The 23,652-nt window shown below is 31.5% G+C and overlaps 1 protein-coding gene across 2 annotated transcripts in view; it reads left to right on the top strand.

The window, feature by feature from the left end:
* The window catches only part of LOC111056325 (BCL2/adenovirus E1B 19 kDa protein-interacting protein 3), a 79,871-nt gene extending 57,481 nt beyond the window's left edge, over positions 1-22,390 (top strand). For both annotated transcript variants that reach the window (XM_039426536.1, XM_039426535.1), the window contains 4 exons: positions 8,623-8,701; positions 11,871-11,950; positions 16,280-16,426; positions 20,394-22,390. In XM_039426536.1, the coding sequence (XP_039282470.1) occupies positions 8,623-8,701; positions 11,871-11,950; positions 16,280-16,426; positions 20,394-20,445 (358 nt within the window). In that variant the 3' untranslated portion in view covers positions 20,446-22,390. The remainder of the gene's footprint in view (positions 1-8,622; positions 8,702-11,870; positions 11,951-16,279; positions 16,427-20,393) is intronic.
* The last annotated feature ends 1,262 nt before the right edge of the window (positions 22,391-23,652 follow it).

Here is a 23,652-nt window from a genome sequence, read left to right as displayed (position 1 = left end):
AATCAAAATTCGGGAAATAAACAATTTTGGGCTGTGCCTGTTAGTACTTCCCCAATCATTTTAAAGAATTGTGTTCGGTCTATCAAAAGTCAATAAATAAATAACGAGCGAAGCTCGGTGCCCCGATAGTGTAGGTTATGTCCATTTCAATTACTACACTAAATCATCAATCTGAATATACAAATCTGAATAAAACAAACAATTTTAAATTTAGATAGATTAATATATTTAGAATTTTAAATATTGATAAGAAATGCTAATACAGTAGTTTGAAGTGAATGAATGTTTCTGTAGGTGAGGTCCACGTTATAATGGCAGTGTTAGATTAGCAATTGTATTGCTATCCTTGTCTATCATGACATTTCTCTTGAAATAAAGAATACATTCACTAATCAAATATGTTATGGAATTTACTATAGATTTTAGAGGACAGTAGACTATAGCTTCATGGGAAAATATTACTTTATATAGGTGTTTTGTCTGGAAATATTGAGGGAATATTAAAGCTATAGTGAGGTCCACGTTATAATGGCAGTGTTTGATAGTAATGGTATAGCTTTCCTTGTCTATCATGCAACAAAGCGGATAGCGCTATCTCTTTCTGCCAGATCGTCTTTTAACAATATAGAATTAATAATTAGTTAACAAAATATTTTATCTTGATTTTGAGAATATTCATTATGAAATTATTGAGAAATATAATTTCTTGCTTAATAAAGACTAAATTGATTATTTTAAACGAGAATGAATCGTTAATATTGCATCAATAAACCTGTAGGTTTATCAGCTACCGTCCATAGAGAGAAGGCATTGGCAAAGCAAAAAGAATCGGCAACGTTGCTCTCCTATCTTTCTCCACTGCCATTATAACGTGGACCTCACTGGACCTCAATATAGCTGTTGAACCACGGTATTTAGATGAATACATACCTACTAAACTACAACAAACTGTGTTATAGTGAGGGTCTTTGCTATGATGGCAGTGGAGGATAGGAGAGCAGCGTTGTCGATTCTCTTTGCCACTGCCTTTTATAGAGGCTATCTGATACCGGTATATCTGATGTAGTATCAAATTTTCATTCTTTTTTAAAATAATCGATTATATTTATCCGTCAAGAAAATATATCTTTATATTACCTAGTAATGAATTTTTACTTTCCTTGCCCTATTACCATAGGTAAGGAAAGTATTGCTTTCCGAAAAAATTAAGGTACCCCAATTTCTAAATTTCTATACGTTTCAAGGTCCCCTGAGTCCGAAAAAGTGGTTTTTGGGTATTGGTCTGTATGTGTGTGTCTGTATGAGTGTATGTGCGTTTGTGTACACGATATCTCATCTCCCAATTAACGGAATGACTTGAAATTTGGAACTTAAGGTCCTTACGATTTAAGTATCCGACACGAACAATTTCGATCTGATGCAATTCAAAATGGCGGCTAAAGTGGCGAAAATGTTGTCAAAAACAGGGTTTTTTGCAATTTTCTCGAAAACGGCTCCAACGATTTTGATCAAATTCATACCTAAAATAGTCATCAATAAGCTCTATGAACTGCCACAAGTCCCATATCTGTAAAAATTTCAGGAGCTTCGCCCCATCAATGCAGATAGATTCCCAATTATCAGGCTTCAGATACAATTGAAACGAAAAAAATCAAGTGGAGTTGATTGAGCATAAAAATCTACAATTAGCCTAATGTCCAGTAACATTTTCACCTAAAATTGAAAATAAGCTTTAAATTCGAGAAAATGTGATTATTCAATTGCAAATTATTGTTGATTCTATTAAATCATTCACTATGAAGAGATAGCAGACCTCATGTGTGTCTCCAGCGTTATTGCCCTGTCACCAGCTGGCTCAAATCTTTGAATAGTAGACTTGAGATGCGCGGGAACACTAGCGTCAGGTGATCAATTTTCATAACGACAAGGAAAGTTGTGTGAGTGCGCCACACCAGATTTTTATAATTGAGATTAAATATGTTGTGAATTAATTATTTCTTTACGTTGTTAGAAAATGAACTGGCAACGTTGCGGAGCTAGAAAAGGATAGTGCAATCTGCTTCGTCGAATGATAGACAAGGATAGCAACACCAATGTTGATCAAATACTGCCAATTTAACGTGGACCTCACTATAGGAAAAACATCTGTCGGCAGGTGCTACCAGTAATAAACTGGTGGCCTAATAAATTATTTCGTCGCTGTTAATGTTCATTAACTTCTAGCCAATTAATGATACCATAAAACGCTTTGTGCTTGAATATATGAAAATTTGTTCCTGTGTGAAATTACTTGTGAAAGAAGTGTATGTGTATACACATATTTATTATTATTTTATATTTATTATTTAATCTTTCAATTTTATTACATTAGTGTCATTTGCATTGTAAATAAATAAATATATCTTCATCTGGAAAAACTTCTTACCAAGACAATAATATGAAGATATCCTATTCTATTCTCTGTGGACGTGGTTATTATTTTCAGGTGTATTTTCATCTCATTAATTGGCTACTTTATTTCATCTACACTCAAATTCTTATTTACCCAACAATTGTTGCCAGCTTTACACACTCAAACATTACGGAAGTGCATAAGAAACAGAATGTATTAAATTATCACCAGTTTTTTAAAATTATTATTTTATTATTACAGTATTTTAAATTCGATTCATTTTTGTGAAGTACATCCCTACTGTAGATGTATTATATCTTCACCATAGCTTCTTAAAATGTATGAATTCGGGGTTATTTATTTTTATTTATAAAATAGAATTATAGTACCCATTTTTGAAATTAATAAAATAATAGATTCAAAATACAAAATATAACTTATAGTTTTTAAAAACCTGAAGATGGTGTGGATCACCGTAACTAGTAATATATTTTGTATTTTTAATCTATTATTTTATTAATTTCAAAAAAGTATACCATAATTCTAGTTTCACCAATTGTCATATTTAACCACCTGGCAGTCGCGCTGTTGTAAAAAGTCCAACAGTGTCAGTTTTTTGCTGCACAAGACAAAACTATTGAATGGGGTGGTGTCAGTGAATTCGTCACCTATGCATTCCTTAACATTCCCCCCCGCACTCCACTGAGTTGCAGTATCAACCGAGCAATGGTTCAGTCTTTAGGTGCCATTTAGTCGCGACAGTGCATAAGATAGGGAAAGACTGTAAACGTAGGGAAAGACTGTAAGATATGGGGACTGTAAACGAACCAATAACACAGAATTGATGGCTTTGCTTGATGTACCTTATTGGGCTATGAAATGGTAATCATCCAAATGTTCATAGGCGTAAAATAATCCAAGAAGATGGAAAAAATAATTATACAATTAATTAATATGTTTTGACAGTAAACAGAGTACATAACACTTGGAAAATTGGATGTTGTACAAAATACAACACGCGACTGCTCGTGTGACTGAGTAGGGCGCGACTACCGGAAGGTTAACTTACAAATGATTTTACCTTGACATTCATGCATGAAATAACTCAAAGGTGAAACTAACAATTGATCTCCAATTCTCATAGTTTTTTAATTTGCCACTTCTCTTCATCAAATTCTACTCAATCTACTGCTCTAGGTCTCCTTTTGTGTGACGTCATAGTGTCTTACAATATTATTAAATCAGTCCTTATTGATTCAGTTAATTCTTCAATTGCCTTGATATTGTTTCAAAGATTACTTATTTATTTATTAGGTTAGCAAACAATACAACGATCAAAGAAAAAATACAGGCTATTGTCCAAAACTTTTTCAATTTCCCAATTTAGTTTCAAATTGTCCAAATATTATACATTGGTTATTATTATAAATATTATTGGTTTGAAACTCAATTAATTAGGGATTGAGAGAGTGAAGAGTTGGTTATTTGGACATGCTTTATTTTGGAAATTCTTTATATTAATTGATAAGATAAATGAAATATTATATTCAATTATATCAATTTGTAGTGGAATATACTACTAAACATGATGGAGTGTCAGTTTACAATAAAGTCAATATAAAGCTCAAATAAATATAAAGCAAAAACTTAGTCAAAAAAGAACTTAGTCAAAAACTCAGTCTATATAAAGCTCAAACTTCAAGTTATTCAAGACTTTCTTTTATTTATGTCTAACTGTATTTCCACTGATTACTAATTATTATTATTTATAATAATTGAAGAGATTTCTGTACACTAATTACTCAAATTATTAAAAAGTGAATAATTCAATCATACTCTTCTCAAATTATATGCGTTGGGATCAGTTTAAGCTGAGTCCATATAATAGGGCATCAATTGTAGAATTTAATGTAAGTTTCAACATAAAGTAATAATTATTTCTTATTATTAAAGAAAATTATTTCTTTAATCTATGGTTTCAATTTATCACTCATGTATTACTTCAGATACTGTTGTTGGGGAGATGTTGTGATATCTATACATAATGAAAACACTAGGATGTCAGAAATATTATTATTGATTGATAAATATATTATTAATATTATTTATTGATAAATATATTATTGATTGATTGATTCTTTATCACAAATGACAATGTATTGCCAGGTCTTGCAAGACCCATTGCATACTAACACTACATTATAATGTTAACAAATTAAAAAAATAACGTATTCAGAACAAGAACGTATTCGAAAATATCACTAAGTTTATTCATTTCAATTATTTGAGATACTAAAATTATTAGTGATATTCTGACCACATCCCAGTATTTCATTACTTCTATACTACTTTTTGCTGTGTTGGTGACTAGTATTTAGTTTCCAGTGCTTGATTTAATTCAACCTTGCAAGTAATTTATTTTGGACAATGATCGCTCACTATATTCGACTGACTAGACTAACCGTCTAATCTCAATTGATCCAATATTAGAATGTGTTTTCTGTGTCTTCGCTTGCGTGTATTTATCAGTGAGACGTATTTTGTTTTGTTCCAATTGGCAGTTTCATCAGACTTGTGCTGCGAAGCTACGCTAGTAATGCCAAATGAATGTATCCATCTCAGACGTCGCTTGTTTTTCTATGATTGGATTAAAAAGAGACAGTGATACTTGTTGATATTTCTATTTTAGAGGTAGATTGATTGATTGATTGATTGATTGATTGAGTACTTTATTTATGTAGATTACAATATACTGGCTTATACACTTATATACAATAGCTTACAATACAGTAAAATTATAGATGAATTTACATAATATAGACTAAGAAAATAATTATTGAACTGTATATGATATGAAAAAGTAATTTGTAATATAATAACTATAGATATTATATTGTTATGCATCTACATAAATTGGTGGAGCTTTGGACATATCAATGTTCATTCTTCGGAAAGAATATTAAAAATATCCTCCCCACTAACTCTCTATCAAACATAGTGAGAGAGAGATAGTGAATAATAAAAACAATATAAAAACTTGTAGTGCCCTTTATTATTAAAAACTATGATATTTCAACAAAAAATATATAAAAATATTATAAAATATCAGCTTCAATAAAGTTGAAATATTTTAAAATTTTTAATAATAAAAGGTACTACAAGTTTTTATATTGTTTTTATTAATTTGTACAAAAGTAGCCCGTATAAGTGAAGTGTTTTTAGAGATAGTAGTGTTTGTTGGTTTTCTCAAGTTTGTGGTGAAGAGAGACAGTGCTACTTGATGATATTCTTATTTTAGAGGTAGAAAGAGATAGTGATGTTTGTTGATTTTTTAAGGTGGTGGTGAAATGAGACAGTGTTACTTGTTGACTTGGTAATAAAGTGTGCTTCTCAACATCAATTCTTTCTACGGTAGTTGACACAAATGCCCTTGTTTTCTTATTTATCAATGAGGAGCAGAAGCTTGAATTTCTTGAGGAGTTGTTTAGGTGTTGATTGAAGTCAGAATTCTTTATACCGCCAGTGTCGACTCAACTTTTCATGGGTTTTCCCATCGTCTTCTACGTTGCTGTTTTGTAAACAAAGTCAAGTTCATTCTACTACATGCTAGAAACGAAGCTTATTTTAGGATTTGATCAAGATTTCTCTTCATCTATCTCGTTCCCAATTAGAGTGAGATTGTGGTGAATGATTCACTGATAAACAACAAACCTTGAAATATTAATTGAAAAGTTTGTCAGATACAAGTAGCATAAAAATATGTATCAGAATATTTTATTTACACTTGAAAATGGCTCTTGAAGATGGAAATTACTGAGATATTGCAATTTATTCAAATGCTATTGAATTAATAATCCTAACTCTGCCTTATAAAGATTTTTTTCATTTCATTTCATTAATCATTATTATTAATTCATTAGCTCTTGAAGAGTTGAAACTTTTTGTGGTATGATAAAATAAAAGGGTACATGATAATTTTTATTGTGTCTCAATAGTTTCAGTAGCCCTAAAAATAAAATAATATTGAACTCAAATTCAAAAGAAAATGTAAAATAACCTACTTTTTGGACTTTTGTATGAATCAAAATTCGGGGAAGGAACAGTTTTGTTCTGTGTCTGTTGGTCCTTCCCCAATCTTTTTTATGAATTGTGTATCATTGAGTGAATATATATTTTATTAGTAGCACATAACAGAAAACACTTTACAGTTTTATAATACTAATTTGAATAGGCAACACAATTCAAATAGGTTAAATAACAACCGTTGACAAAGGTGATGCAGTCACCGAACATTTCGGAAAATAATGTAAGTTTATAAGTGTTTTTTCCACCTATTTGTATCGTCTGACCTATTCAAATAAGTATTATAAATATTTAATATCGGGAACCGAGCTTTGCTCGTTATTTATTTATTGACTTTTGATAAACCGAGCACAATTCTTGAAAATAATTGGGGAAGTACTAACAGGCACAGCCCAAAACTGTTTCTTTCCCGAATTTTGATTTATACACTATAAATAGTCCAGAAAGTAGGTTATGTTCCATATACTTGAATTCAGGTTCAAACATTTGAAAACAAAAAATTTATTTTATATACAAACCAAATTGAATAACAAAATAACACTCACTAATCACTTGAAATATTGTCAAATACTTATAAACTTTGAAAATTATGATATACTCTAGTTTAGGAGGATTATCGTCAACAAATCAGATTATGTTGATCAAATCGATTAAATTGTCTAGCTAGATAAAATTTCTCGCTGATTGATTATGATTACACAGCTAGAAATAATTCTGTCTCTCTTCCACTTAGGCACAAGCATCTTCTGTTATCGAGAGACGACAAAATTATCATCTGTTTTCCAAGGATGAATTATCCTTTTAATGTCATTCAGCGAGTTTTTCAAAGAATGAAACCTAGTGCAATTGAATCTTTATATCATAAACCTACTATGTTCAAAATTTCGTGAAAATCTTTAGATCAGTTTTTGAGATCCGTAAAACCAGATATAAAAATAACCAGATACAGTCGAACCTCTCTATAACGAACCTCCAGTTAACGAAATCCTCTACACAACGAATTTTTACCTGGTCCCATGACATTTTGGAGTTTTGGCTGCTTATTTACCTCTATTTAACGAACTTGGACCTCTCAACAACAAAGTTTTCTCTAGACTTCAACATACAAAATGTAGTGTGTATAGGAAGCAGACGGTCATTTTCAAGGAATTGTTTAGTTTCAGCAGAAAGGTCAATAGACTAAAAATAATGGCAATTCAGGTAGGAAGAAGATAGAGTGGAAGAAGATAGACAGTCAATAGAGGGTGAAACACATGTCGGAAATTGAATGCAAGTTACTTGAAATAGAATTTCAAGGACTTGTCATTCCTAGACCAGGCAGGTGAACGACTGGACTTTCCCATTTTTGCTTTTTGTCATTAGGAGAAGAATCCGTCAGATCAAGAGGTTTTAGAAGCTTTCAAAAATATTAGGCAAGGATTTAAACTGTAAAATAGTGTACCAGTCAACATTAAATAAATGTGAGTTGTTTATTGAACATGATGTTCTATTCAAATGCAAAATTAAACTGAAAATTACTCACTTTTTCAAATGAAACATTAGAATTAGTAAAGTTGAGTTATTATAGTATTTATAGTGAAGTTATTGACAAAATTACAGTATGTTATGTTCATTCTACTATTCTTATAGTAGTGTAAAAATAAGTAAAATATATTTTATGAATGAAGTTGAAAAATATTGCTACTGTACCGTACTGAGTATATACATTGATTAAACTCTACAAATAGTACAAATCAAGCTGTATGGGAATAAATTGATGAGTTTACTTACTTATTACATTCTATAAATATTCAAAAAACATTTTTTTTTTTCATTTTAAAATTTCAGTATTATTATTGAGGTACCCTACCTACATTCCCGATTATATGTTTTATGTACAATATTCATTTATTTACCGCCGTGATACGATATTACCATATCCTTAAGATCTTGGCAGTTTCCTTGACAGAACAACCTCTCAATAACGAACCTCTCTGCAGCGAATTTTTTCTCGGGATAATCGACTTCGTTATACAGAGGTTCGACTGTATATAAATACAGAAAATGCTCGCTTAATATAATAGGATTAGAGTATACAAAATATTGTCTTCTATTTCTCTTCTTGATATTTATTATACTCTTTACTCATTTTTATTTCTTATTTTCAGTCCGAAATCGCCTCCAAATTCTCCAAACACAGAATTAGAAGATGGTCTCAGAGGGGTGTATATCAATTACAACACTAAGGTAAGATATTATGTAATAGTCCAGTCAAATGGTCGTTTTTCAGGAAACAGCCCCGAAAGGATTTTTCTCGACGGTTCTATATGTGTTTTGGGGCGCTGAGTTCGAATCTGAAACACTATAGAAATTGTCCATTTTCCTGTGTATTTGAATAGGGGCTAAAATACACTAAAAGAGGAATTTTTTCATCAAATTTCAGTTATGATACATGATTTTGAACCGCCTTGACGAGCTGAGAAGAATGAACTGTAGTACGAGGAGATCTGATCATTCTGTCAAAAGTTATAAGTGTTTAAAGTTTTGATCCTTGACGTATCCTTATGACGTACCCCCACTACGAAATACTGAAATTAAATGTTTCTAACGGGTGATTCTCATAGAAAATAACCCTCGTGAGATGATTTCTGCCGAAATATGTATTTTTTTGTTAGGAAGGCCTTGAAAAGGTATTATAATGAAAAATGTGTATTTTGGCTGTAGGACATGATTTTCTATTTTTGAGTGTATTCCCCCTCACCCCCATAATTTCTAAGGAATCCTGTTCATAATGAATTGTTCTTTTACGTGATGTGTGGTTTTTTATCTTTACTAGAAAAATATCCAAGTTGTATAGGGTAGAAGTGGTAGGTTTGCATAATTTTGAAAACCCCTTGGAAAAGACCCCTTTTTTTGAAAATTCGTAGCTCCGGAACCAAAAATGGTAGGATCCTGCGCTACCACTCAATTTATTGGAAATTTTATTCTCTTTAATTTTGTCGAGAATGATTTTTCTTGAGAAACTCGAGGTTTACGAGATAAAATGGGAAAATTGAAAAAAGTCCGCAATTTTGGGGTTTTTTGGTGGTTTTGGTTGGTGAAGCCGCCCTCTGGCATGTCAGGAAATTTCAGATTCGAATTCAGCGTCCCAAAACACATATAGAACCGTCGAGAAAAATCCTTTCGGCGCTGTTTCCTGAAAAACGACCATTTGACTACTATTGACAAATAGTTAAAACAGTATCTCACAATATTTATAGTGAATAAGGTACAGTTGAATCTTGTCTGTACTCAGCTAACAGCATGTCAACTCTAGTGTCACGCAACATGATTTCTATTTATTTCTGTAATGAAATGAGTAATGCTCAAACTTCAAATATTTGAATAACAGTTGTTGTTTTTGTGTGTGTTGGGGGGGATAACATTATCTTCATTTGTCACTCATAGCATTCGTGTTTGTTCGCAATATCAAGAAAGATTCTCCCTCTTTTGGAGTAATATGTAACTGGATATTTGTCATAATATTTGTTGACAAGACTGTAGTATTTTTATCTCTGCCACTATTTATAAGCATATTATCAACACTTGAACTGAATGCATTATTTATTAATGTCATACCATTGAGAATGCACTGCAGATAAATATTTGAGAGCACATTCAGTATAATAATTGAGGCTTAAAAATTGATTTATAATTAGGTTCACGTTATAACGGCAGTATTTGATCAGCAATGATATTGCTATCCTTGTCTATCATTCAAAAAAGCGGATAGTGCTATCTCTTTCTCGCTTTGCTATGTTGCCAGATCGCTCTCAACAATGTAGAATGATCAATTAATCAACAAAATAAGTAATCTTAATAATGAAAGTTCATTATAAAATTATTGAAAATATAATTTATTGTTTAATAAAAAAAAAAGATTATTTTTAACGAGAATGAAAAGTCTATATTACATCAATAAACCTGTATCAGCTACCGTCTATGGAAGGCATTGACAAGACAGAGGATCGGCAACGTTGTAATTGATAATTAATCAACAAAATATGTCATCTTAATCATGAAAATTCATTATAAAATTATTGAAAAATATAATTTCTTGTTTAATAAAAAAAATGATAATTTTAAACGAGAATGAACTGTTAATATTACATAAATAAATCTGTATCAGCTACCGTCTATGGAAGGCATTGACAAGACAGAGGATCGGCAACGTTGTAATTGATAATTAATCAACAAAATATGTCATCTTAATCATGAAAATTCATTATAAAATTATTGAAAAATATAATTTCTTGTTTAATAAAAAAAATGATAATTTTAAACGAGAATGAACTGTTAATATTACATAAATAAATCTGTATCAGCTACCGTCTATGGAAGGCATTGACAAGACAGAGGATCGGAAACGTTGTAATTGATAATTAATCAACAAAATATGTCATCTTAATCATGAAAATTCATTATAAAATTATTGAAAAATATAATTTCTTGTTTAATAAAAAAAATGATAATTTTAAACGAGAATGAACTGTTAATATTACATAAATAAATCTGTATCAGCTACCGTCTATGGAAGGCATTGACAAGACAGAGGATCGGCAACGTTGTAATTGATAATTAATCAACAAAATATGTCATCTTAGTCATGAGAATTCATTATGAAATTATTGAAAAATATAATTTCTTGTTTAATAAAAAAAATTGATTATTTTTAACGAGAATGAACAGTTAATATTACATCAATAAACCTGTATCAGCTATCGTCTATGGAAGGCATTGACAAGACAGAGGATCGGCAACGTTGTTCTATCTTTCCCCTACCTTTATTATAACTTTGTTGTATTTTAGACACTGTGTATCTTTGTAAATATTTAAAAAGCACTTACTTTTAATGGTGAAATGTGAAATGAGGAATGGATTTCACTCCTGAGTAGTCAGCCTTGATGTAGTTGAATATAATGTGTAATTAGTATTAATGTAATTAATATTAATTTAGTGCGATTATCTATGCTTACCTTAAAAATGAGTAAATATGATAATCTTTTTGTGTAGTTGAGAAGTTGATATTGTGGTAATTATTCATATTGAATGAAGAAGACTAAGAAATTGTCAAAAACCACAGATTTATTGATACTTAGAAAGACCGTTTTCGGTTATTACACCATTGTCAAACTCTGATAAACTCAGTTTATCTGAGATTGAGAATGATGTAATAACCGAAACCGTTCTTTCAAAGTATCAATAAATCTGTGGTTTTTGACAATTTCTTAGTCTTCTTCATTCAAAATATCATAATGGTTGTTTACATGGTTCAAAAAAGTTGATTTATCGATGTCAAGGAATATGGTTGTATGAATAATTAATTGAATCTCAAATCCCTTGTGAAATTAATTATAATTGTAATTTTTTGTTACAGGAAGGTGATTTTTTGAATGTAGAGAAAAATACCGACTGGATTTGGGACTGGAGCAGTCGACCAGATCAGCTACCACCAAAGTATGTTCAATTAAAAAAAATATGTTTAAACTTACAATTTTATCACAGTTCAACAAATAATTATGAGATGTGTGGATCTTAAAAATATTATCGAATTCCAAATGGGGAGTCTGATCTCAATAGACGTCAAATCTGTAAAAGCTGTAGAATCAATTTAAAAAAAACAATTTGAAATCTGGATACAGACAATCCAATGATAATTATTCAATTACGTTCAAAATAATCTTTGAAAGTTCTGTTTCAATATTATGTACTCATCGAATAACAATTTTCCGTAACAAAAAGAATCACAAGTAGAATTTGGCAATATTTATTAATCTTGTTGTGGAGATCTACAACATCTTTGAATTAAGCAGCTTGAATCATTTTTAAAGCAGGTACAATTTTTGCACTGAAACAATGCTCTCACATTTTAAATAAATACTTGAGAACTGGGTTTTGATACTGAGTAAATTAGTAATAAGTTATTACTGTGTAAGTAATAAATTAATATTCTTGTCGGATCAGAACATCCAGGTTTCTTCTGTTTTAAACCTGTTAATATCGAGGCACCGAGCTTCGCTGGTTATTTTTATTTATTGATGAACAGAACACAATTCTCTAAAATGATCGTGTTTATATTCCACAGCTGGCTGGCTATACGTCATCTTATGAATTTCGGGGATGCGATATTTTGATTTTTCACATACTCACTTTTTTTCTATCAACAGCTGTTTCAGCCAAGGACGAATTACCCTTTTAATGTCGTTCAGCGAGTTTTCCCAAGGATGAGACCTAGTGCAATCGAATCTTTATATCATAAACCTACTATGTTCCAAATTTCGTGAAAATCGTTGGAGCCGTTTTCGAGATCCGTTAAACATAAATAACCAGATATAAGAATAACCAGATATATAAATACAGAAATTGCTCGCTTAATATAATAGGATAGTAATAAATAATTGATCATTTTTTGTTCACTTCACCTATAGGTTTAAAAGTTGATCATTATACGGTATCGAACTCTTGTTCATCAACATAGTTATATAAGATACAATAGTGCGTCATCACTTGATTTGTTCATCATCATTATTATTATATAAATGGACTAGCAAATAATGGCGGTTTACACGAACTTATGTTCTCCTGACCAAACACTACACAAGATCTCAAAGGAAATAGAACAGTACAGTGTATAATATGCAGGTATTTGAGACTTATGTGTTGTTTTTTTGTCATAACATAAATAATTAATGATCTCACATTAATAATTATTATTAAACGAAAATACAAATTAAATGCAGTTGTCAATATTTCCAGTAGTAGAAGTCTTCGGGGTGAATTACAGCATTCAATTTTAATTTTAATAATTCATTAGCATTTAAGGGAAGACAAAACAGCAAAAATAATTTTTGTTTTGGTTTTTGGTTTTTTAGCAAAGATCATAGTTTGAAATTCGCACTTTACAATGATGTAAAATTTATTCCTCTATGTCAACTAGAAATATTTTTATAAACCTATTACATGTCAAATTTCTGGAAAAGAACTATCATGATTCAAAATTCCATAATAATATTCAACATATGTACATCCTCATTATAGGTTATCTTTCTAATTTTTTTACAGTTGGTAAACACTGGTATTTCCAAAATTATCAGCTGTTATTGTTTTCAAACAAGGTGATTGAGGTTATTTTCTGAGTTTGGTGTTTTGTTAGAGAACATTTCATCTGTGATTTTATCAGTAATTTACACTATACATACTAATAATTTTCTTTTTCAATTTGCCGTAAATTTCATTTTTTCAACTTTGGGGACAGATATCTCAGGAATGGAAAAAGATTGGTGTGTGTGTGTGTGTGTGGTGTGTGTGTGTGTGTGTGTGTGTGTGTGTGTGTTTGTGTGTGTGTGTGTGTGTGTGTTTGTGTGTGTGTGTGTGTGTGTGTGTGTGGTGTGTGTGTGTGTGTGTTTGTGTGTGTGTGTGGTGTGTGTGTGTGTGTGTGTGTGTGTGTACACGATATCTCATCTCCCAATAACGGAATGACTTGAAATTTGGAACGTAAGGTCCTTACAATATAAGGATCCGACACGAACAATTTCGATCAAATGCGATTCAAGATGGCGGCTAAAATGGCGAAAATATTGTAAAAAACAGGGTTTTTCGCGATTTTCTCGAAAACGGCTCCAACGATTTTGATTAAAGTTACCACAAGTCCCATATCTGTAAAAATTTCAGGAGCTCCGCCCCATCTATGCAAAGTTTGATTTTAGATTCCCAATTATCAGGCTTCAGATACAATTTAATCAAAAAATTCTAAGTGGAGCAGATCGAGCATGAAAATCTCTGCAATTTATGTTTTATAACATTTTCACCTAAAATTTAAAATAACCTCGATATTCGAGAAAAGGTTATTATTTCAATTGCAAACTGTTGGCAACTATTCTATTAAATCATTCACTATGAAGAGATAGCAGACTTCGTGTGTCTCCAGCGTTATTGTCCTGTCACCAGCTGACTTGGATCTTTGAATAGTAAACTTGAGATGCGCGTGTACACTAGCGTCAGGTGATAAATTTTCATAACGGCAAGGAAAGTTGTGTGAGTGCGCCACACCAGATTTTTATTTGTTGATAAACAGAACACAATTCTCTAAAATGATCGTGTTTATATTCCACAGCTGGCTATACGTCATCTTATGAATTTCGGGGATGTGATATTTTTATTTTTCACATACTCACTTTTTTTCTATCAACAGCTGTTTCAGCCAAGGATGAGTAATTATTCATCCTGTGATTTTTATCCTTTTAATGTCGTTCAGCGAGTTTTCTCAAGGATGAGACCTAGAGCAATCGAATCGTTATGTCATAAACCTACTATGTTCCAAATTTCGTAAAATCGTTAGAGCCGTTTTCGAGATCCGTTAAACATTATATAACCAGATATATAAAATACAGAAACTGCTCGCTCAATATAATAGGATAATAATAAATAATTGATCATTTTTTTTTCACTTCACCTATAGGTTTAAAAGTTGATCATTATACGGTATCGAACTCTTGTTCATCAACATAGTAATATACGATACAATAGTGCGTCATCACTTGATTTGTTCATCATCATCATTATTATAATGATATAATTATTATATAATTGACTAGCAAATAATGGCGGTTTACACGAACTTATGTTCTCCTGGCCAAACACTACACAAGATCTCAAAGAAAATAGAACAGTACAGTGTATAATATGCAGGTATTTGAGACTTATGTGTTCAATATGTGTTGTTTTTTTGTCATAGCATAAATAATTAATAATCTCACATTAATAGGTTGAGGCAAAAGGGCTACTTCCCTCTGATGCAACGGATTTTTTGGGGGTTTCTGTGGATCAGGGATTAACATGGTCCTCTCATGTTCAATCTCTTTCTAGGAGATTAAACTCAGCTGCGTATGCATTGTCCAGGCTCAGGAGGGTATTAGTTCATGAGGCAGTGATCTCTGCTTACTATGGATATTATGAGTCATTACTGTCTTATGGGATATTGCTGTGGGGAGGATCAAGATTCTCTGCCTCTATCTTCTGTGCCCAAAAGAGAGTCCTAAGAATCATATTTAAAAAGCCACCCCGTTTCTCATGTAGATCGCTATTCAAAGATAATAGAATTTTGACGGTTCCTAGTCTCTATTTGTACCATCTGGCAATCTTTGCTTATAAAATGAAATATGATTGGCTGACAGGTGTGGATGTTCATCAACACAATACAAGATACAGGGGCTTAGTCAGAGTTGAACAGCACAGGACAGGGTTTTATGAGCACAACCCAAATTACACTGGCAAAAAAGTGTTTAACTGTTTACCCCAGAATATTAAAGCTGCCCAAACCCTAAACTCCTTTAAGACTAATCTAAAATGTTGGCTATTAGAGAAATGTTTTTATGAGTGGCGAAGTATCTTCGACCATTGAATACGTTGCATTAGTTATAAATGTTGTATGGTCTTAGATATAGGTTATTTGTGTTGTGATGTACAAAATTATTGTGTTTTGTGTCAATATGTTGTTTTCTCTTTATTGTATGACTATTGTTGATATGGTGCTTGTCACTATCCATGACAGTATAATAAAGCAATAAACCAATAATTATTATTAAACGAAAATCCAAATTAAACGCTGTTGTCAATATTCGCAGTAGCAGAAGTCTTCGGGGTGATTTACAGCATTCAATTTGGTTTTCAATAATTATTAATTCATTAGCATTTAAATAATTGCAATAAGTAATTTAGTAATTAAGTAATATCTCAGTAATTTCCATCTCTAGATCTTACGTTTATTAAATATCTTTGATTTTTCAGAGACTGGAAATTCAAGCATCCAAAACGGGCCATCAACTACAGTATCAGACACGCTAAAGTGGGCAAAAACAGTCTGTTCTCGAAAGAAGTCCTGTATACGTTGTTTTTGACCAATGTGATTTCGCTTATCTTGGGCACGGGAGTTGGGTAAGTGAAGACTTGATTGAACTTTTCTAGGGCCTGGCAATTGAAGATGTTTCTCTAGGAAAACTAGCAAAAATTTCCAACTTAGAAACGTTAAAAGCAGTGTACTTTGCAATGATCCACTCCCACATTTCATATGGAATTGAAATATATGGAGGAACAAGCATCTCAAACTCAAATAAAATACTCCTATTACAAAAAGAAGCAATAAGAATAATTCTAAATCTTGATAGAGAGCAATCATGCAAGCCATTCTTCAGTAAGTTAAAGTTCATGACGGTGTACAGCCTGTACATTTATAGGACAATATTATATATAAAAACTAACGAATCTAGATTTCCACGGCAAGTAGATATACATAATTACAACACAAGAAATAAAAATAATTTTACAATAAGGAAAAATATAAACAAAGTCCAACGTACATGGGAATAAAATTTATTGGTTGTCTCCCAGGTTGCATAAGACATGAACCTGATAGATCAAAATTTAAGAAATTGCTGAGAGCATATTTGATGGATTTAGCATGCTACAGTATAAACGAGTTTACTGTAAAAAAATGAATTTTATACAGTCACTAATTTCTCTTTAGCTTTAAGTTAGTTTTTAGTTTTTGACTTTTTCATGTACATTTTCATGTATGTTCTGGAAAGAAATAAATGATTGATTGATTGATAGGTATCTGGACGATGACATCAATGATAGAATCATACGATTTTCATGAATCGATTATTAAACTATTCAATTCTTTTCAAAATATACGAATCGAAGTAATTTCTTTATTAATGAGCACCAATTTTATTCTATTTGTCTTACTATTGTACTAGCCGCCTGGCTCGCTTCGCTTGCCATATCCGTCTAGCCAGGGGGCTCGACAAATTTTTTAAAAAACCGCTAATTTTGGGCGTAACTTTGGCGTTATTTCAAATTCATTCCAACACAACATTATTAAACTCTAGCTGAGCTTCTGTACTAAATATGAACATTTTCTGTTCATTTGTTCTCGATAAAGCTGAGAAAACGCTAAAAAATGCTGGAAAACGCTAAAAAATGCTGTAAAACGCTAATTTTGGGCGTATCTTTGACGTTATTGTAAATTCATTCCAACGCAACATTATTAAACTGTAGCTGAGCTCCTGTACTAAATATGAACATTTTCTGTTCATTTGTTCTCGATAAAGCTGAGAAAACGCTAAAAAATGCTGGAAAACGCAGATTTTGGGCGTATCTTTATAATTTTTTCCAAATCCGTTCTTAGTGCGCCTCTAATGGGCCAGCTGAACATACCTACCAAATTTGAACGTTTTTGGTCCGGTAGATTTTTAGTTCTGCGAGTGAGTGAGTCAGTGAGTGAGCGCCATTTCACTTTTATATATATAGATTATTACAATTGTCATAGGATGTCAGTTGAACAGTGACTCATAACTATAACCTATGTTAAAAACGATCATTAAGGAAGTCTGAGGCCCAATTCACACTGAAGTGACGTGGCTCTGGCGTGGCACTGATTTTTGCCACTTCCACGCCACTCCCCTATAAACATGTAGTCCAATGCAAACTGGAGTGGCGTTTCCCCATGCCACTTCTGTTTGCATTGATCCATATGTTTATATGGAAATTATAAAAGACAGCGCCACCGCCACCGCCACGCCACGTCACTTCAGTGTGAATTGGGCCTTGAGCAACTTCTCAATTAAAATAATAAATAACTGATCATTTTCAAATAATGTTCTTCTTCATAAGTCCGAACCTCTCCTTGCTATTTCGCAAATAATTTGGGAAATTTAAGTATTTGTTTACTAAATTGTTTATTACATTTATGCACATTTATAGCACCAAAAATAATCAATAAATTACCTTCAGATCTCATTGAATTTCCATGTATCAAAACTGTCCCTAATAACATAAGAGATTGGATTTGCCAGAATTTTTTATTTTCAATTTAAATATTTTGTGATTTTTTTTGTTTTTATAAGAATATTATGATTTTCCCTCTTCCCATTTACCATGAAATGCGTTCTATATACCCTGTTTACACTGTATTTATGGATCACTATATGAATAAGAGAGTACCATAGTTATATAGTATATTAAGATACTCGAGAGAATTTTTTAATTTTTTTTGGTGTGAATTTTGTTTCGATTCTTCGTTTCATAATTTACTATTCTGTAAAAATATTTGCTTTTGTGCTAAATCAATTTAAATCAGGTTAAGCGTATTATAATTTCATCTCCTTCTCCCACAGGCGAACAAGAGTCATCTTATGCCAGTGGTTTTTTCACTTACCGTTTATTATTATTACACTTTGGTTGGATTTTATTGTCATGTTGAGATTTGTTTGATTCATGTACGTATATGTATTTATGAGTGTGGAATAAATAAATTTGAATTTGAATTTGAATTACTGGCATTACCAAATTGAAACCATAGAGAAACAATAGCTTGAGTAGATATCCCATGGTGTAGGACGTTTATGTCGCAACTTTTACTGTTATCTCAAGCCGATAGTCCCCGCAGTTTTTTCCTGTGAAGCTGTGTGACGCTCATAGTCTCTCTCATATTATGCCGTTCATACACTCTCATCCCAACAAAACAGTAAAAATCGACAATAATCAACAGTAATCGGCTTGTGCTAACATTAAAAGTTGCAACATAAACGCCCTATACCATGGGATATCTACTTACGCTATTGTTTCTCTATGTTGAAACTAAGTAAATATTAATAAGTTGGTTACGACGACTCTACAATGATAGCTATTTCAATTATCTTTAGAGTCTCTCCTAGTTTGAATGTCTCTAATTTTGTGAGCTAGAAACATACTATGAGCAAGCAATGCAAGCCACAAAGTTCAAATCCACTGTATTATAAAATAAATGTTTCAGTAATAAAATTAAATCTTCCTCATTCATTCAATTGAATTTTTGTAAAATTATATATTCTAGTAATAAATTGAAGAAGCTTGGTTTGAAATTCATTCAAATATTTCAATAAAGGACAAGATTGGGCTTGGATTGAACATTGATAAACTCCAACGTCCTATTGTGGAAACCTTTTATTTATTGATTGATTCTTTATCACAAATGACAATGTATCGCCAGGTCTTGCAAGACCAGACCCATTGCATACTAACACTACATTATAATGGAAACAAATGAACAAAAAACCTGAGAAAGATTTCAGTCTAACCCTAAAGAGACACACTGGGGTGTTTCACAACCCAGGGATTTTTTTCTGTTCTGCAGTTGACAATATCAAACTGATGGGAATTTATGCCCAGTCTAAACTAGGTTTGTAGTATTGTCAACTACTCTCCACCACTTCCAGTCAGTAATAGCATTCTACAAGGTCACCAGCTCATCTTGTTCTTCGTTTGGGGTGTCTAACACCCCAGAGTGTCTTTCACGTAGGACTGTTATCAAACACTTTTATTACAAAGATTTACTTGTATTGTCCCTACGAATGTGGTATGGGATGATGGATCAGATTGGAATGAATGCTATGATTCTCTACAACTTGAGATTCAAAACAATAAAATGAAGAGACGTGAGTTTTTGATGAAGTTGTCATTGGCAATGATCAAGCCATTCGTTCAAACCGGATTAGGAGCTCCAACACTTGGGCGGAACATACGTACTTCTAAAATTAGTATAAATATTGATAAGCAGTGCTTTACTTTTGATTTCTGTATGCACTTGGAACAAAAATGATTAAGAAATGATGAAGTATGGTCTAAGTACTTGTTTTTTTTCATATTTTTCAAAGAAAAATGCAAACTTGAATATTGGGGTTTTCAACACCCCAGTGTGTCTACGGTGTTAGCATAAAGTAAGTGTGTCTCTGTAGGGTTAAATAGTAAAAAGTACTCAGTAGGTCTTGTTTAAAAAAATGATCACACATTTTTGACTAAAACGTGACAAAAATGCTTACAAAGTCATTATAAACCCTATTGAAATAATGTAATTTTGCAGGATGTGGTTGAGCCGGAAAGGAATCATTGTCTCGCACATCAAACTCGATTAAGCCGTTGGTTTCCGATTAATTGATTGGTTGCGATCGCCCGCCCAGATTACTTCCTATCAAAGTGACAAAAGGCTACTTCTCCATCCAAAACTCACCTATTTTCTCATCTGTCGGGGATGAGCAAGTTAGGACCATGGAGAACTCTGAAGTAGAGCTAGCTCACTTTTGTGCGAAGTTTCATTATCAAGTGTGATTTATTATTATTTTGTATTCGATTGACTTTATTCTATCATTTTTGAGTTTACTTTACCACATGATTAATCTTGTCACCACTTTGCTTCATTCAAATTTTTTACATGAAATATTATTCTAAAAATGATTATAATCACCAACAATGTTGACTATTTTCTATTATAGATTTAAATTTATTATCTTGTCTATTTAAATAATGTTAGTAATTCAATTGATGAATGTTTGAACTAATCTTTGTATAGTTATTCAGATTCATAATTATTATTAGACAAAAGAATAGTACCTAATCTAAGATTAATTTATAATATTTAATTATTTCTGTCAACTATTATTAATAGCTCTGTGATTTTTAAGGCTTTCAAATCTTGAACTTGTAATTTGGTAATACTGTAACATTATCCTCTTAAATCATCAGATCAAGTGAAAGAAAATGGCGGAATTGAATGACCAAACCTTTTTGTATTTTTACTGTGTATGTAGGAAGATGGTATTACCTGCTACCGTATTGAATGAGATCGCTCTTTTTGGAAGACTGACGTATTGTTAACTGGACGTATTGAGATAAATCTTCATTTTCGTTACTTGATAACTCCCATTGAATATTACTTTTTCAAAAATATTTTTCTGTAGCCTACTCTTTAAAGTTTTTCCAAAATTCACAGCACAGGTTTATCGGATTCACATTATTTTTCAAAAAGTTATTTTTATTTTTTACATTCAGATTGGAGAATCAATTTATTTATTCATCCTATAAGAAAGAATAAATTTCTTTTTTTTTATTGATAACTTGTGCTGGTGAATTTTATCCTACTCTTCAAATTGCAATTATTGTGATCTACTAAATTCAATATACTGTGGTAGATTGATAATATACATTTCTAGAACTTATACTATTTCTATTTTGATAAATACCTTCAATCTATATCCTATACACTTTAAACTTTTTATAACTTCGAAACCTAAACATTTTGTATTTCCTATTGCTTGGATACCTAAATTGCCAAACGCAGTAATAATAGTAAGGATTGAATCTTCCATTCATTGATAAATAATTATATGTATGTAAAATAAAATCTCTTACTAATGAATAGTATCAAATTTTAATGTATTCAAATTTTTGTAATATTCTTATATTTCATGATAATATAATTATTATGCGAGTATGCCATATGGGGCTAGCATAGGACATTTAACTTTGATGTTGTGCTAAACGTTTATAATATCTCCCAATACAATAAATAGCAGTATTTGTAAGAAACTTTAACTCAAACATAGAACTCATCAGATAAGAGATGGATATGATAGTATATGTCTTGATTGTCGTGTTGTACTTAACGGACTCTGGTAAATTTATATTATGGTCTCTCTGAACTCGTTTGGTGTGTAAACTAAATTCTATTGAATTAATTTACTGAACATTTCAATTAATGATCTCAATATTTGAATAAATCCAAAATTAGCTTCTCGAATTTGTTTTAATTTTCAATAAATAAAGATGAATACAATACTATGCACAGATCATCCGGTTTGTGTTTGAAGTTTAAAGCTATTTATCCACATTATAACAGCAGGAAAGTCCATAGAAAAATGTATTCTTTAATTCGCCAATAATAGAATATTCGAGAGTGGTTCTTAAATATATTTCATTCCCATAGAAATAGATTCACTTTCTAAAAGTCCTAGCTTGCACCTACAAATTTTCACTCTATCAATATTGGTGTCAGTAATTTGTATGAACTCTATGATGTTTGTAGTTTACAAGATTTCTATTTATGAATCCTTTGAAAGATTGTAATAATAATTAAGGCAGTTTCGTAAATCTTATATACACTTTTTTGTACTACGGTATAGTTAATTTTCAATAAGTATAATAAAATAATTAAAGTTTGCTAGGCTTGAGAAAAATATTTGTTACAGGAAATTTTCAAAGTAGATCATCTTCAATCGCTCATTGAATCCATGAAGTCATGATCAGTATGTCTTCGAAATAATTAATATTCATCTCAATATTGTATCAGTATAATATAATAGTACAGTAAAGTTAAAATCTCAGAAATTAATTCGAATTATATATATATATATAACTATAATATGTTGGACTTTGTGATGTAAAGCTTTCCAAATCAATATAATGATTGGTATATTATATTATTGTACTTTTGTATATTATTAAATATTATGTTTGTATTTAATTCCATGTGGTCTCATTTACGCCAATTATTCTCTCGAGGTTCATATTTTTAAAATGATACGTGATAACCAGTCCCTGTAAAACTGAAGGGAATAATATTTTTCGGAAGAGACGATAAGCCGTTGGTCCCGACTACCTAAAGAGTAGTCATCTCTTATCATCATCCCTCTCACTTATTACCCACGCACAAGCCCAAGAGCTTATGGTGCATCACCCCCAGTATTATTATTATTTCACTGTACCGGACACGTAGACTGATAATGATATGTGTGAATCCAGCTTGAGCCTGGTTCACACCTGTCATGCTCCTTTCCGATCCGATTCCGATCATGGATGACCAAAATATTCCAAAAAGTAGGTTATGCTCCATACGCTTGAATTCAGGTGAAATTTTCAGTCCAAATATTTGAAAACATAAAAGTTATAATTTAGATTGTTTACATACCAAATTGAATAACAAAATAACACTCACTAATCACTTAGAACTGTAAAATAATGATTAACTTTGAATACTATGATATATACCATCTTATGTCAACAAATCAGATTACTATATTTTGATCGAGTCAATTAAAATTTCTTGATTTTTTGCGAGAAACGGTAAGCTAATTGATTACACAGCTCCCACACAGGCACACGCATCTTCTGTAATCAACAGGCGACGAAATCATCATCTGTTTTTCCAAGGATGAATTATCCTTTTCATGTCCTTCAGCGAGTTTTTCCAGGGATGAGACCTAGTGCAATCGAATTTTGATATCATAAACCTACTATATTCCAAATTTCGTGAAAATCGTTAGAGCCGTTTTCGAGATCCGTTGGAC

Source organism: Nilaparvata lugens, chromosome 4 (assembly GCF_014356525.2).
Source record: "Nilaparvata lugens isolate BPH chromosome 4, ASM1435652v1, whole genome shotgun sequence".
Lineage (NCBI taxonomy): Eukaryota > Metazoa > Arthropoda > Insecta > Hemiptera > Delphacidae > Nilaparvata > Nilaparvata lugens.
The sequence above is the reverse complement of the archived record's forward strand: the minus strand, read 5'-3'. Positions and strand labels throughout refer to the sequence as shown.